The sequence below is a fragment of the Pezoporus wallicus genome, unplaced genomic scaffold, assembly GCF_028554395.1.
Source record: "Pezoporus wallicus isolate ANWC-B61680 ecotype Strahan unplaced genomic scaffold, APGP_CSIRO_Pwel_v1 contig_5104, whole genome shotgun sequence".
In the NCBI taxonomy this organism is placed as follows: domain Eukaryota; kingdom Metazoa; phylum Chordata; class Aves; order Psittaciformes; family Psittacidae; genus Pezoporus; species Pezoporus wallicus.
The window spans coordinates 1588434-1605217 of record NW_026637335.1 but is presented as its reverse complement, the minus strand read 5'-3'; the positions used below and the strand labels follow the sequence as shown (position 1 = coordinate 1605217).

Here is a 16784-nt window from a genome sequence, read left to right as displayed (position 1 = left end):
TGTCTGCAACTAACTTCACTTCAAGGGCACTTTTTTTTCCTTTTCCCCTTTCTTTCCATGGAGATGAGGGCTCGAGCTTCATCTGCTTCAAGAGTTGAAGAATTACCTGGTTCCTAGGTGGTAGGTATCACTCCTCAAGCAAGGAGAGCACTTCTCACTCTGTGTTTAGAAGGAGCACAGGGTAGCCTAAAACCACTCAACTCTCTTATAAGATAATGCCAGATAATGTGTTTGTGTTGTTGCAGGGCATGAAACCACTGTAGCAGAGAATGCTGTTTCCCTCCTTCTGCCCAGCAGCTCCTGCCCTTGGTTTCACCACCCAACGAGCTCAGGTAAGTCCAATTCCATGCACAGACACAGCAGAACAGCTCCTCAAAGTATTGTTTCATTTATTTTTTGCTGATATTGCTGCAATACATGTTCCCAAATGTGGCTGATCTCATAAACCACTGTCCTTTTAACCACAGCTTGGCTCCCCACACCAGGGTGCCTTTTACGTGCTCCTGGCTAATGCAGCAGTTGCTCTGCAGCTTTGAGATGGGACAGGAGGCTGGTGGCAGTGGCTTGTCCCAGTATGTCACCTCTGGGACATACCCCCTGCGTCCTTCCTATTTGTAGGGCTGAGCCACCACTGCTTTCCATTATCACTCACTGCCACAGCCTCTGCTACGTGACTCAACAAAACTCCCCTGGCAGCTATTTCTAGCCCAGTCAGTGAGGTTGGGCATGTTATTCATGACACTTTCTTCCTCTCTGGTGGGGCTCTGGCCAGGCTGGGACCTGCCATCAGCCCTCCAGCACCACAGGCCTTCAGCCAAAGGAGACTGGCAGGGGCCAGATGGGGAAGGCAGCTCCCAGCATCTCCCGTGCCATACAAAGTCCTGTATTGCCTTCTGCAGCACCGCTTGCCTGGGCTGTCCCAGGCTGCTGGGGGGGGGGTGCAGATGTGGACACATGTTCTGCAGCTGGGTCTCCCAGCCCTGCTGCCCGGGGACGCTGGAGGCAGGGTGTGCTGTCTGCCATTGGACACTGTCAGGGCTGCCAGCAGCACATGAAGCATCACCATCTGTCTCTTACAGCTTGAACCCACAAGCAGACCCATGGTCCCTGGTCCCAGCTGTGGGGCACTGGATGGCCACGGTGAAGCTGGAAGGCAGCATCATGTGTAAGTGGTTCTGGAGAAGATCAGCTGGCAGGAGCAAGTCCTTGCAGGTCCTCACCACCCCCAGGCTGCTTCTCAGTATCCATCCTGTGGTGAGGTCACTGAGTCCACCACTACATCAGAAAGAGGAAAGAGGATGGTTTCACTAAAGGAAAGCAATGTTTTGCTGCAGGGCAAAGGTACCAGGGGTGACCCACACCAGCATCCCCCACCTCCAGAGGGGATGGGATGCTCTCAGCTGCCTGCAGCAGGGATCTCATCCACAGCCTCTGGGATGTGGCAGGAGCCATCCAAGGAGCACACCCTGCCTCCTCGGAGGGACGTCATCCGTGCCACATGACAGCGTGCCACCACCACCTGCGTCACCACGACCCGGCGCTGCCTCGGCTTCCCAGGCAAAAGGATGTGGCTCCTCATGAGGTAGGTGAGCGTGGGGTGGGGGAGCACTGAGGTCACCAGGGGCTTGAGGGGACACAGGGCACTCTAATGGCAGGGGAACCCCTGGAAGGACCTTATATAAAAGAAAGCCACAAGCTGTTGCAAACTGGGATGGTACGTGCGGAAGGATCCCTGTGTGCTTACGTGGGTAACAAACCATTTATGGGGGGTTTCTTTGGCCCCTGTCCAAGACCCCATAATGGGGGGACATGAAACTCTGGCCATCCAGGATAACTATTTGGCCATCCAGGACAACTGTTCCTTCAATAATCAGCTTAGTCATAGTAGCAAGCTCTATGTGCAGGGGCAGTAGGTCTCCTTGCACTGCTGTGAGCTCCCCCTTGAGCTTTCCCCTCTTGGCTGTGTCCCCAGGGCAGCCAGCACCAGTCAGGCAGTTCGGGGGGGGGAAGTTTTCCAGCATTCCTCCCTGCTCCTCGCCTACTCCCCTGCTTTGCCCTCTGCTCAGCACCTGCAGATGAAGCTCCACCACCACGGCTGCACTTTCTCCCCATGGTGGCTTGGGCAAGCTGGAGAAGGGAAGCCTTTACCTAGGCTGGGAACCCCCTCCTGCCCTCCTCCTTCCCCAACAGAGGGAAGGGGAAGGGGTATTTTTAGCACTTACCCTACAGTTGTTTCAAGGATTGAGCTAAGAAGAGGAACTGACATCAAATGAAGCATTACTTTTGCTTTAAAAGGAAGCCCTTTTTTTTTTTCCTACTATTCAGTCATTGCAAAACTTTTCTGTGAAGGAGGATTGGTAAAAATCACCTTTCATAGGAGGCAGCTTGAGGATGTCAGAAGTCACTGGACACTGTTCCCTATGCTGGCACTGGCTTCTTGTGCCCTTGCCCAGCTCCCACAATGACCTCACGTTCCAAAGGAAGGGGATGGTCCTGAGCCCCTTTGCCCCAGCGCTGATCATGGCTCCAGCACCTGTAAAGCTATGAAATGCCTCCAGACTGTCCTTGTGTGCCTTGTCTCCACATTCCTGCTCTCCAGCAGCTTTTCCTGTTACTCACACCTTCTCCCAAACCCCCTCGGAATCCAGATGCTCTTGCATTTCTAGCTGCCTTCCAACCCCACTATGTACTGGCTATGGCAACCCATTTGATATCCTCCAGGTCCCAGAGTAAGATGCCATCCACACCTGGAGGAATGCTTAATAGGCGAAAAAAAGTGCCTTGCTGCAACGTAAGACTTGCCAGCACCAACACCAGCCGGAGCATGGTGAAATCAGGTTCTTCAGGGACCAGGGTGGAAGATGGTGGCCCTTAACAGCAAAACCACTGGCCAGAAGGTGGCAATATCCCCTCTCCTTTCTAGCCCTGACACCGCAGACCAGTGAAGGGGTCAGCCCCTTGTGTAGGGGACAGGTCCGTTTTGGTTTGGAAGCTTTAAGCCTACTCAGACCCGCTTTTGAATAGCTTGGGCAATGGCAGGACAATGCTCCATGTCCTCTCTAGCTGTCACACCCCTGATGTCCATCTCCCGATGCTTAGGCAGCACTAAACAGACCAGGTGCTGATGCTGTGAATGCCACAGCACATACAGCCAGCAGGGAGGGAGGGTGTTCCATATCGGGATGCAAAGTCCTGTCCTGGGCACGAACAGCCCCAGGAACCAGTATCTGCTGGGGCCACCCCGCTGGAAAGCATCTTTGCCTATACAGCAACCTTAGACCTTCCTCCCCTCAGCCTGCGCACGGGTGGGTTTGCACTTTGCCCACCTTTTAGCATTTCCCAGGAGAGATCAGGGGCCTGCTGACCCTCTTGTCTGAAATCCTCTGTTGCATGGTTTAGTTGTGCTGATGGTCACTTCTTGGGCCATGTGGGGCTGCTTCATGCAGCTGCTGAGATAACGTTAGAAATCCCCCCAGAAGGATTAGCATCTCCTGCATTCTCACTGAGCCCTCCTCATCCCTCAGCAGACATGTGGCAGTGGGACACTCTGGAGCAACAACCAGCAAAGCAGCCCTTCCTAGCAGGGTGGATGCAGGATACCTGCTGCAGAGGATTCCAGGGCAAAATGACTACCTGTGAGGGACTGGGAGTTCCTGTGTCCCTCCTACTGGAGTCTGAAGAAGGAATGTCTATTTAGACATGCCCAGCACATGCTTACCTTTGCTTTGTGAGCCACTGCCCTCCCTCTGCCTGCTGAGCACATGATGCCCAAGAAAGCACCCAGGCACCTCCCAACACTGACAAAATCAGTTTTTCCTGGTCAGAAAATTCCTAATCCCCCAGAAGCTGTTCAGATTTCCCCGCAATGTCCCCCTCAGGGCCTGAAGCATTTCCCTATTCCCCAAGGGTGAAAAAGGAACTTACAGAGAATATGATTTCATAACAGCCAAGTCCTTGGGGTTAGAGTGAAAGGAGCACTTGGGCTTAGTGAGAGGAGAAGTATGGGCACCGTATCTGTTTTCATGTCAAGGTAAGAGAAGGATCTGCAACAGTCATGATTGGGAAGGTGAGATTTCGAACAAATACCAGGGACTTCTAGCACACAGTGAGTATCAGCAGGGCCAAACTGGCTCGAGAAAGGTGAAAGCTGTACTGTATCGCTGTGGTGAGACCAGTCGGACTTCAGTTTCTCACCTCATGGCAAAGGACCTCAGTTTTACCTGTGGAGTCTTGCAGCAGTGAGCCATCAGTCATACAGCAGGGCCTCAGGGTGCTGTCACCTTGTCCCACACAGCACCAACATCAGGCCCCAGCAGCAGGTGCTGCTTTATCAGGCTTTTCTACCTCCATCTTTGGGGTCCTGTGATGTGCATAAGCAAAATCCAGGGACTTAACAGGGACTTTTTCTCGTTGCAGTGCCCTGGGTAGAAGCAGACCAGATTCAGAGATCAGGTTCATCTTTGCCACATGCCACCTTGGACTGGAGCCAGAGAGAGTTTGATCTGACATAGGACAGCAGTACCAAGCCTCAGGTACCACTGGAGCAAAACAAACATCAGCTTTCTTGAACAGCAGGAATGGTTGGAGGAGACTTTGGGCTGAGGAGGGAGCAACTGAGTTGGGCTTTCAGAAAACTGAGAAAATTGCCTCCTGTTCTACAGTGCTGGTTGGTTCTGGCCCTTGGAGCATGCACTGAGGCTGTCTCAAAGCTCAGGACTGGCATGTGCAGTGGGTCTTTCCAGCAGAACATTTGGGGTATGTGAGCTGGGAAGTGGTGAGACCCTTCCCTGTCAGTTCTGCCTGGCTCTTTCCATGTGGCACAATGCAGCTCCAGCCCTTTGCACGCACTTGTGTCTCAGGCTGATTTGTGGATTTTATCACATGTACTTTGAGGCCAAGTGCAGTTCTCTGAGAGTTGTTTCATGGGCATCACCTATTGGTGACATAAAAGAAAAGGAAACTGCATTCTGGAAACAGTCAGGGTGCTTGAATTGTGTCTGGGACTGTAAGGAAGTCTAGAGAGTGAAAGATGCTCTAGTGGCTTCCCAGGATGGATGGATGGATGGATGGGTGGATGGATGGATGGGTGGATGGATGGAGTCTGCCTGTGCTCCACCTCCTGCAGGCTGTGAGTTCCACATCCCACAGCTGGGGATCACAAACTGCACTAGCTAGTGTCTGACTTGCCCTTACATCTTCCTCCACAGGGCAATAATTGGGTCTGGAGAAGGCAGGAGTAGGGCAGGACCTGCCCTGGTGTCCCACAGGGGCTGGAGAACTGCTGTACCCAATGCTTGGTCTGCAGGGGTTTGGAGCAGCATGTGCTACAGGATAGGGCATGTTCATTGCTACCTTGCCCCCTAAAAACAGGCAGACTGTTGTTATTTTAATCAGTTTAGTCCTCATTGTGGAGACAAACCAAAACACAGGATTTGGTGTTCAGGGAATATAGACTTGCATTACCCCTTGAGCTGTCCAGCAGGGGCTCTGCGTTCTGCTGCAAGGAGAACATCTCCCACTCCGAAATACTCACGGATAATTTTCTAAGTACTGGTTGCAGTGAAAAAAGACCCCTCTTCCCTAAACCAGAGAGTCCCAGCAAACAGTGCCAATATTCCAGTGGTGGCAATGCAGCCTGTGAGGTGTCCAAAGCCAGGCAGGCTCCTGCTCAGAGCACTCTGAAACAGACATCCATGGATGGTGGTTGGTGGCCTCCACATGCCCTCTGCAGAGACATCCCAGCTGTGTGCCCTGATGAGCAGGTCAGTGTGGGGAATGCTGCACAAGAAGCTGCGCCAGTAGACCTGGATGAGAGTCCGGACATCGGGACTCATCAGCCACAAACCTTGGAAGAAGTGAATGGGACGAGTCGGGAAGAACTGGAGAAAAAACATCGGGTGAACCGAAAAAAGAGCATCAGGATAATTTCTGAGGACTGTACATTTGGAAACAGGAGGATGCTTAAGACAAAGAATGTGTAGTCAAGGGGATGTGAGGGCAATCTGGCTGCGACATCTGTCACCCCATTGATCGATAGGGTTGATTCGGGTGATCTGGCTGGCTAGGCGGGTGTCCCCTTCCTCCTTCACTGCTCCACGTGCGGCCCTCCTGAAGCTGTGCGCTCGGTTGAAGAGGACGACCTTCCCCGAAACAGGTGGTACCGTTCATCAGTCACGGGTATGCAGTAGCTGCACTCCCCTGCTAGAACCTCCAAAGAAACTCAAGATCCAGCTTGCACTCTACCTCTGGGTCCGTGCCTTCATCCTCACAGGTCAGGAAATTTGCTTTTATCCTGTGTCTTTCTTACTCTTGATGAAAAATCATTCCTCAGCTTGCCATAACTTTATACCCACTGGTGTCAGTCCACAGGCAGTAGGGAGAAGGAGGTTAAAGGGATCAGAGCCAGCCAATTACAGGGACACATCTCTTTCTTTTCTCCCTGTCCTTTAATTAAGCCCCTTGTAACTCTGCTTGGGATTTGGGAGTGACCTCAGTGCTTTCCTAGCAGGACCCTTCCTCATGGGCCATTGCTCCAGCACAATGCACCTTGGCCTTTTCATCCCAAGAGAGTAGTTTGGAAAGGTCAACAATTCAAACTGCGTGTCCTACTTTTAGCGCACATGATAGCGAGTCAAAAGGAGGTCATGAGGGGATGCTAATGAACCACCCAGTTATGTCCTGTAAAGGGAAAGCACCTTCTAGTGAGAGGGGAAGTCGCACAGTGAGGGAGAAAGTGAAAGCCCTAAGTAGAGGTCTTCAACCTATGACTGCTTCCAAAAGAAGATAGCGTCAGCTAGATTTGTCTCAAATGTCACCTTCCACTGCGGGAGAGCATCAGCCTACCTGGTTCCTGACGGGCTTCACAGCAGCAAGGTTGTACTTTTGGTTTTCTTCTTATGGAATGGAAAGTTTCAGAAAAATACACCTCGTGACAAGCATGTGCAAGCCATGGGAATGCTACAGCAGGCCAGCTCCTGTCCAAGCAGACACCAGTTTCCTGGCTGCATCACCTCTGCCAGCTGTAAGATGGTCCCTGCAACGAAACGGGCATTTCTGCAGCTGATACCCATGCCCAGTGCTGGCTTATGGACGTGCACACATCAGTTTGCTCACAGCACCAGGCAAACTCCCCTTTTGGGCTGTCTGTGAGACAGCCAGTGGACTTTAACTCATTTTCTTGGCTTGGAGAGGCAAACTGCTGTGGAAGTTGGTTATGCTGTTTTCAGGAACCTGGAATTAGCAGTAAACATCAGCACTTAGTCCTGACCTGCAAAGCCCAGTAACAGAGTCAAAGCCAAGTCCTTTCTTTAGCTGTTCCTCCTGCCCCCATGCACTTTGGGGTGCTGGAGGCAACAGAAAGCCCAATGCCAACTATAGAGAGGGGTGGGAAGTGCTGACAAGCTAAAGACAGCCCCATGCTGAGTTAGATCCTGCTCATACCAGATGTTTTCTAATGGGTGTGTTGTGTTTAGGGCTGTTTCTCAAGTTTGAGCGGCAGGGGTGTAGACTGGACTGTGGTGGAGGGAGCCCTGGCCCTGCAGCCCAGCACCTTCCTGCAGCAGGAGAGGTTACTTTAACACAATTACTCTGAAATGTGCTTGTGTGCTGCGTGCTGAGAGCCCTTCCACATGTCTCTTTCTGCTCACCCTCTCTCTCTGCAGTTATGAAACCCCAGCAGCTGTGGATGCCCTGACTACACATGGCTCAGCAAGATGGTTTTTGTGCAAGAAAAGGGGCTGAAGCTGTGAAGTTGGTGTCTAGGGGCAGGATTTCCCCACATTCAGTCCCAGCACAGCCTTTGGCTGGGTCTGCTCCAGACTGGTGAGAAGTGTCCACACCCTTGACTGACATATGTACATCTGGAGTTTTGGTTATTGCAGAATCCTGGCTGTCCTTGGGCTCTGGAGACAGAGGCAGACAGCTGAGACTTTCACTCTTTCTGGGTCAAGGAAATGTATTTTTTAAAGCTTCTTGCAGAGAAAATAAGCAGAAATTACAATCAGCCTGTACCAATCCCTTCTGTCCCTTACTAATGTGCTCCCTTTGTGATTCCTGCCAGTTTGCTACATAGATGAGCTGTTACACGCTGAGCAGACACGTGTATTTGCTTTGTGACCCAGTGGCTCTCCTGAAGATGCTAAAGGTGAGAATATGGGGGCCTGTTGTGTGCAGCATCTCCAGCCGGGGGCGGGGATGGGGGAGCCCGGAGATGTACGCAGCACCTGAGCACTTGGTAGTGCTTGGCTCTAGCTCCCCATCACCTCCGCATCACTTCCCAGGCGCTGCTAGTAGCAGCTGAACCCCACCACCACCACTCCCCGGCCCCAGCCCGCTGTGAATGGCACCGAAACCGCCTTTGTTCCCCTCCCCGGGGGGCAGGACCGCACCGCCCGCGGCTATAAAAGGAGGCGGCGGCTCCAGCCCCGGCCCCAGCCCCAGCCCTGGTCCCGGCTATGGGCCGCCCCGCCGCCGCCGCCGCGCTGCTCTGCCAGCTGGGGCTCTCCGCGGCCATCCAGTGGCTGTGAGTAGTAGCCCCAAAGGGGATACCCCCCCTCCCCTTACCCTCCCCTTTGGGGCTCTCCTTCTCCTGCTGGGTGTCCCGTGGTCCCCCCCACCCCACTGACACCCATCCTCTCCCCACAGCGGACTGATGGAGAGCGGCAGCGGGGTGGCCTGGAATGAAAGCCACCACTGCCGGCTGCTCGCCGGGCTGGTGCCCGACCAGCTCCAGATGTGCCGCAGGAACCTCGAGGTCATGCCCAGCATCGTCCAGGCCGCGCGCCACACCAAGAGCAGCTGCCAGAAGACCTTTGCAGACATGAGGTGGAACTGCTCCTCCATCCAGCAAGCACCCAGCTTTGGGCCTGACCTGCTGAGAGGTAAAGGACCCTTCATCTGCTGTGTTGGTACTCCAGTTTCTGCCCCATGTAGCTGTCCAGGCAGGCAGCACTGCTGTTCAGCTGATAGATGTCAGTTTTGCCTTAGATACATGTTTTGGAGAAAACTTACTGCCATACACTGGTGCTAATCTTGTGCAACTTAAATCATCTGACAGGCAGTAACTTCCATTTCAAACTGAAAGCTGCTGAAGGCTTAAAAAAGGGGGGGGGCGGGAGAGAGCAGGGGATATAATACACTAAAACATGTAATATAATGGGTATCACAGATTAAAAACACTGGGACTTGGGTATATCCTGTTGCAAGAAAAAAACCAGCCTCATTTGCCTTGCGAGGAGTGTTGGCTGGGCAGGGAGGAAGGACATCTCCCCCTCTTCTTCCCAGGAACCCGCGAATCTGCCTTTGTCTACGCGCTGGCCGCCGCCACCATCACACACTCCATCGCCCAGGCCTGTGCCTCGGGAGAGCTCCCTCTCTGCTCCTGTGGCTCCGTCCCCTCAGAGGTCCCTGGGCCAGACTTCAGATGGGGTGGCTGTGGGGACAACCTGAGCTATGGCCTCCAGCTCGGCGCCGCTTTTGCTGACAGTCCCTTAAAATCCAGCAAGCTGGGGACACAAGCGCTCAAGGCCATGAATCTGCATAACAGTGCAGTGGGTCGGCAGGTGGGTACCGTGTCCACCCCACTGCTGCAGCTCAGGCACCCTACAAAGCCTGGGGGCAGAGGTGCCTAATGTAAGGCAGTAGACTCCAGCCAGGCTGTTGGGATGCTGTCCTTAAAGTCAGGAGGCAACTAACTGGTTAAAACAGAGTTACGTGTGTTTGCAGAGACACCCCCCACTGCTACCCACCCCCCCAAACATCCCTGCACCCTCTCCACAACGAGCACAAGATATTTGCCCATTTGCTCATGGGAAGCAGAGGCCCATCCTGCTCCACTACAGCTGGGCTCCCCAGCCCCACAGGGAACTGCAGGGTGTTGCACTTTCATGCACGCCCGTTCCATGGCTGTCCTGCACCCATGTTGGCCAGGGCAGCCACCACTGCCTCTGCAAGCTCCAGCTGGGAGCTCCCCAAAGGTTAGGTTTTAATCATACATGGAATGAAGCAGGGCTTAGTCCTTGATTGCCCCATTATATTCATTTAAAGGTGGCAGCAAGCAGCTGAGCTTTTGAAACTTCCCATGGATGCTCTTGCAAATCAATCTGTAGGGTGCACAAACAAATTAGTCTGTTTTCCTGTCCTCTGCAGGTGCTGAGTGACTCTCTGGATACCAAGTGTAAATGCCATGGTGTTTCAGGCTCCTGCTCAGTGAAGACCTGTTGGAAGGGACTGGCAAAGCTGGATGAAATAGCCTCTGACCTCAAGTCCAAGTACCTGGCAGCCATCAAGGTGACCCATCGGCTCATAGGGCCCAGGAAGCAGCTGATACCCAAGGAAATGGAGGTCAGGCCAATGGAAGAGACAAATCTGGTTTATCTCATCAACTCTCCTGACTATTGCACACCGAATCTCCACCTGGGGTCCCTGGGGACACAGGATAGGTAAGAAACTGCTGCAAATATACTCTAATTCAGCCTTTAATTTCATTACTGTCTGTACCACCATCATGCTCCGGGAAGCTGGTGTGGATGGGCAGTCCCCTATTAGATGGGGAAGGCACAGGGACCGCTGTGAATGCTTTGCATCTCAAAGCCCCAGGGAGGGTAGGAAGGCAGATGTCATTCTTACAGAGCTACGCAGATGTAAAGGCAAAGGGAGAGCCTTCACTGCAAGGCTGTCAGCCCACTCTCCAGGACAGGATACATCCACTGCAAGGTCAGAAAGGGAAATGTCTCCTCTCCCTGCGCACCTTTGGGTGCTGTCTGCCAGTAACCAGAACAGTTCAGCAGCCCTTGGAGTCTGTGGTGCTTCCCAAATGTCTTCCTTCTGGAGTGACTGCCAGGCAGCAGGGAGTTTTTAGAGGGATGGGGAAACCTGGAGGTTGAGCCAGGGCTGCCTCAGGCCTGTGGCTTACAATCCTGTCAGGCTTAGCAGTAACAGCAGTTCCTGGTCCTGGCCATCCACCCTTCCTTCTCCATGGGGAGTTCCTGCCCCCAGCATGATACACAAGTGTGCCCAATCTCAGCCACAGCTGCTCAAACACAGCCACAGCAGCACGAGCTGATATCAACCCCAGTTTGCAAGCAGACCTGTGCATCTCACTGCCTCCTGGTATGGGCAAGTGAGCTCTGGGAGGAGGCCTGGGCAGATAGCTGTGGTCAGCACCCCTCCATGGGCATGCTCCCTCAGCTCCCACCTGTGCATCCTCCTTTGGCAGGCAGTGCAACAAGACCTCCGTGGGCAGCGACAGTTGTAACCTTATGTGCTGTGGCCGCGGCTACAACACCTACATGGAGGAGGTGGTGGAGAGATGTCACTGTAAATATCACTGGTGCTGCTACGTGGTGTGCAAGAAGTGTCGGCGGAAGGTGGAGAGATACGTCTGTAAATAACACCAGAGGCGTCGTGGCAGGTAGGACTCTTGCCCTGGCATCCTCTGGAGATGATACAGATGGAGACCAACCACCAATCACGAGGGATACTCTGAGCTGTGGCAAGAAGGGGGAATGCAGGAAGCCTGTGCGCCAGCATTACCATGGAAGACCTCAGACTGAGAGATGCCAGGAAGCCTAAGGCCGGAGGCCAACCTCTGCTCCACCTCTCCAGAGCAAGACAAAGGGCTGCCCTCCTGCAGCTGATCAGGAGCGTCCAACCCTCCATCTCCAGCTGGGGACAAACCATTTATCACTCCACATGCACAGGCCCTTTTCTCCAGGGGTGAATGGGGAGTCTGGGCTGCCATTGTCTCTTTGCAGGAGGCTTCTGACAGTGGCCTGAAAGCCAGGAGTGATGGATGGGAAAGGGGGTAGCAAGTTGTCCACTGGGAGAAGGCTTCAGGGGAACAAAGCTGCTTTGGGTGAGGGGGTCATGGGCAACTCTTCTGGGGGAAGGTTTCCACTGTGGGCTCACCCAATACTACTGGCTGTTCCTCCTCAGGGGCAAACACTGGTCCAGTTCCCTTTGCAGCATCTGAAATGAAGACCAGGCTTGACACACGCAGGACCAGTTATTGCTTCAGGAAACAGAGCTCACTGATCCTCCCCTTGACCTGCATTGAGATTACTGCTGCTCTCAGTGCTAACTGAAGATAGCAAACACATCTAGGGACAGGAGTGGTCCTGGGGACTGCTGAAGCAGGGCAGCATGGCCAAACTGTGCCCAGCAGCCTTGTAGTAACAGGCCTTGTGCCCTCTGAGCTTCTGTTGGAGGTGGAAGCCTACTCAGTGCATGGCATGCTCACGGCTTGTTTGTCCTGCCCTTTTGTTTTAGCCCACTAAGGTCTTCAGCCCACTCCTTCCACCCCCTTAATACCAGGCGTGCTGGCACTCTGGCCCGGAGAGAGGATGCAGCTGGTGAAATAAGAATGAACCTTTAGTCTCTATACTTAATGTAAGTGGGATTCTGGTGTGTGTTTTATAAATAAATGTATTATATCTTATTTCTCTATGGCATGTTTCCTAGGATGACCTCCTTTCTCCATCTCCTTCTCAGCTGACCACAGAGAAAGCAAGGCTGTAAGGAGAGCATAAAGCCCTGTGTCCATGCCCTTACATTGCAGCAGGGGACCGATTCAGTTTTAACCCTTTCTGCTGCTCCTTGGCCCAGGTTTTCCTTTAATTACAGGTATCCCTCAGCCTCAGCTACTGTACCTATATGGAAAACCTGTTGGAAGGGTTGTCTCCCACTTCCTCAGGTTTCTGACTAGGCAGCAAGGAATACAGCTTCTTGGGTTTCAGCACTGGTGGCTGGAAACTGAGGCAGTCCAGGATTGTTTTAAGGTCCTTGTGAATGTGGGACGGGCTAGCCAAGCATACATGTGGGAACAGCAAGAACTTGGGAACCAGGGATGGCAGCTCTGACAGCCCCCATTTCCCCTAGCGTGGAATGTGGCCAAGCACTTGCATGGGATAAGAGATTCCTGTTCAGGCAGCCTTTGGAGAGAAAGGATGAGTCTAAACACACAGGCACTGAGGAGAGCCCACAGCACAAGGACAGGTAAATGAAACAGAAATCCAAGAGCAGCTTCCTGCAGCTCACACCATGACCTTAAGAGTCTGGCAGCTTTGGTTTGCTTGCATGTGCCTTGGCTTGTTTGTGGTTTGCACTGAATGGGGTTGGCCACATTCAGCCCCAAGTCCAGCTGTAGGATTACTCATTTCCATATTCATTCAATCATTTTTAATAGCCTCTGCTGGGTCACGGAATCAATTCATGAGCTTTTATTGCAAACCTCCATTTCATTGTCCCCTCCACTTAATGTGCTCCAGGTTTCTGGATCAACAGTGAATAAAAGTCAAGAGTCAAAGGTGGCTTGAGACAAGCCTGGGAGGTGGAAGCTGAAATGCTCAGAGGTGAAGCCTATGAACCAAGTGAGTTAACCATCATTATCAGTTGTTAATGTGCCGTTGACTTGAGCTGGCTGCTGACATCTAGCCTTTCCAAAGTGACAGTAAAGCCACAGCTGCAAGGCTTCCATCACAGCTGCCCAAGGCCAAAAAGCTATCTTGAGTTTTTTCTTTTAAAATGGAATTAGGGGTTCGTCACCAGCATTCCTCGGAAAAGAGTCTTCAGCTGCCAGGCTGCAAAACAGCTGCAGTTCCTGTGTCCAGGAGAGGTGGTGCAGGTACTTAACGAGGAGGATTGCTTAAACACCTTCCCTATAGCCACCTCGTTATGCATCCCAGATCAGAGGGAAGTGAAACCGGGAGGGGCTGTGAACTCCACAGAGCATTGCAAAACTAGCTGGTGAGAAAAAAAAAAACAGGGGAAGGATCTTGTGGAGTGAGAGATTCAGCCAGGAGGGTGGGAAATGTGATTTGCATTTGGTAACTACAAACACACATAGCCTGGGGTAGAGAAGAGGAGGCACAATAGCTAGGAATGCCCTGGGGAGATGTCATGATCCCCTCCTAGAGAGGTCTCATTTGAGTTTCTGCCTGGGAAAAAGCAGGGTCAAGTGCTGAATATGCAGAGTCCTCTCCTCCTCTTGATTCTTGCATCTCCACTGCAAGCCCAACAGGGAAGAGCTGGGAAATGACTGGAGAGGTCAATCAGCAGCAAGGACCTTTGGTTCTATTTGTGTCCTGTTGGAAATCGGAAGGCACTGTGATTAGTTGGAGGATGCAAAGGGTCGGGCTGGCAGGAAGGACGATGGTGGTGGGGTGACAGTTAAGTGACAATGCTCTGAGTGGGAGGTGTTGTAATCTGGGCCCACACCTGGATTTAGCAGGACTGTGAGATATGCTGGGCTGGAAGAGCCTCCCAGGGACCCAGAGGCAGGGCAAGGAGTTGGCATTACACAATGCATCTAGAGGGAAGAAACCCCACGTTTGGCCCCAGGAGTTTAGGGGATCCATTTGACTGGATGCATTTTCTCCCTCTAGCCCTCTCTGGACAGAAAAGCCAGCAGGAATGTGCCAGGGGAGCATGGAGTCCTTCCTTCAGCCTGGGCTAGCACAGGCACCCTCTGAGGTAGAAAGATGGGAAAATCTGGTCCCTTTTATCACAAATCCAGCACCAGTCAGTGCAACACTGTGCCAGAGAAACTGGTGCAAGAAGGCTTTTCTCTAACCTTCTGCACCTTTGCTTTCACCCCAAAACATCTCCAGTTCTGGCAGATAGCCCTTCAGGACACAGAAGCACCTAGGCAAGGACAGTACAATATCCCTGAAACCCAGAACATCTCTGTAACAGCTGTGGCTTTGCAGCCCTTCAGACACTTTGTCGCACACTGCTTTTGCCCTGCTTTCACAATCAGTCCTCTCTATGCTGTGGAAGGCTGCTGTCATTACCCCTGCTTCATCAGCCCTCACAGGCCCTGCTGCTAATGTGATGGATCTACCTCTTTGACTTTCCTGTCATTAGCCATTCTTCCCAACGTCTCGTGGCTTTTTGTTTCCCTGTCTCTCTGGAAATGAGACTCCCCAGAGTCTCCATGGCCATCGCAGAAGTCTCTCACTTTCTGGCTCTGTGAGCTGACATGGGAGAGATGGCCTGAAATGGTTTGTGCATAGAAGAAAACCATCCCTCTACATGAAATGTGGTGAGAACCAGGCAATGGGTTTGCTCTGAAAAGCCTACTCTCTGCTACTGATTTTAATTTGGGTTTCAAAGGAGTAATGCTGGTATGAATGTGATCATTCCCTGCTGTGCAGACTTGTGCAGACAATGAACTCTGGAGAAAGGTGAGTGATTTTCATGGACTCTTTTGACTCTGCTGCTAAAGAGCAGAGTTTGCTGATGGTTTGTTTGGTTTTTTTTTTCCCTTTTATTTCTTTAATCCTCAAGGGATGCTGCTTAACTTATTCCAGGAGGATAATCTGAGCAAGGGCAGCAAACTACTGGTAATCAAGTAAGCATTTTGGAGGAATGACTCTGTGTTCAAGGACTGTTCTGTGTGACATTTCTTCCCCACAGCCTCGGATCGCAGCTGGAACCAGACCATGGATCAGGACCTCCACCTGCTTTTTGCCTGTGCTCTTCACAAAGGAAGCTGAGCCAGAACGAGGAGGTGTGAGATGGGGCCATAGCCTGAGGGCTCAGCTCTTGATCAACATCTGTACTACTGTAAATATATGGGGGATGTTGCTTCGATCTTTGATGTGCTTGGTGCCTACACTTACACAAGACACAAACATGAGAACAGCTTATATATAAGGAAAACCCCTTGCATCTCTGTTCTCCTTTATTTCTGGGGTGTTCAGCTACATCATGATGCCCCAAGGATGACAGCTAATACTAGGGATTGTCCTTATAGGGATCTTCAGCTGAGGGACAGGGACAAATCGGCATAGGTGAGTAAGGGTCATAAGACCAGAGGAGGAAATACGCTGCTGACTGAGGACCTTTGGGCATAGCTTGAAGGAGAGTTGCAGCAACGGCTGAGTGAGGCTCAGAGGGGAAGCAGATCTACACCCCTTCCCCTAGGCTGGCCAGGCTGGCATACCTTCTGTCTCTGAGCCCTGTATTTCAGCAAGTTGCCCAATCAGAGTGGAGGAATCCCATGACACCAAGGTGCCCTGGACACCTTGTTGAATCACTCAATAGTAGCATCTTCCCTTTGTGCATTCCTGGAGATGCTGGCTGCGAGGTCCACCAGAAGGTGAGTTAAGGCACGGAAGGAGCTGCAGAACAGTCTCCTCCCCAGAGCAGAAGCTGACATGGGACCATGAGGCACCCTGGGTTTGCCATCCAAGTGGGCTTTCACAGAACCATCCTCCCACTAGCCTGGAACTGGGGCCCTACAGATTTTAAGGACTTTCTCATCTTGCATATATGCCGGCTGTGACCACTATCCATGTGCTGTGTGGTGGAATAAGGAATTTCCAAGCATCCTTCAGTCTGGCTGGAGTAGCGCTGGAGTCGCACTTGTGTGCTGTAGGACAACATGCAGAAGCTCTAACACCTTCAGGAAGATTGATGTACATCCAACATGCTGGAGCTCTTGCTAAGCACCAGGCAGGCCTTCTGGATGTACACAGCCAGATGTTCTACACATGTGCATCAAATGCAATATACCGTGGTGGTAGGTTTCACTATCTGGATAATGAAAAGCACATAGGCACGTTTCATGTCTGGAGATGGAAATGTAAGAACTGTCCAGAAGCTGAGGCTGATCCCTAGACATTGACTTCATGCCCAAAACCTCCCTCACCAAGACATCTGGCAGACCTGGGAATGGGAGAGACTGGTCCCAGCTTGCCAGTGCTTTGGGAACTCCCCCTGTTCACATGCAGTGGGACTAATCACAGCCACTATTCCTGTAGTATCCAGCTTGAGGCCCATTG

The 16784-nt window shown here is 52.2% G+C and overlaps 1 protein-coding gene across 4 annotated transcripts; it reads left to right on the top strand.

Annotated features, from left to right (window-relative positions):
- Nucleotides 1-1458: 1458 nt before the first annotated feature.
- On the top strand, nucleotides 1459-12436 carry LOC130596828 (protein Wnt-11b-like). 4 transcript variants are annotated; one of them, XM_057404808.1, is made up of 8 exons: nucleotides 1459-1582; nucleotides 4417-4532; nucleotides 8072-8143; nucleotides 8280-8521; nucleotides 8644-8879; nucleotides 9283-9560; nucleotides 10147-10439; nucleotides 11216-12436. In XM_057404808.1, the coding sequence occupies exons 4-8, from the start codon at nucleotides 8454-8456 to the stop codon at nucleotides 11388-11390; spliced, it is 1050 nt and encodes a 349-aa protein (XP_057260791.1). In that variant the 5' UTR covers nucleotides 1459-1582; nucleotides 4417-4532; nucleotides 8072-8143; nucleotides 8280-8453; the 3' UTR covers nucleotides 11391-12436. The 4 variants fall into 4 exon arrangements, with proteins under 4 accessions (XP_057260791.1, XP_057260792.1, XP_057260789.1 ...); XM_057404809.1 differs by lacking the exons at nucleotides 1459-1582; nucleotides 4417-4532 and adding an exon at nucleotides 6849-7021; XM_057404806.1 differs by lacking the exons at nucleotides 1459-1582; nucleotides 4417-4532 and having other exon boundaries at nucleotides 6849-8143.
- The last annotated feature ends 4348 nt before the right edge of the window (nucleotides 12437-16784 follow it).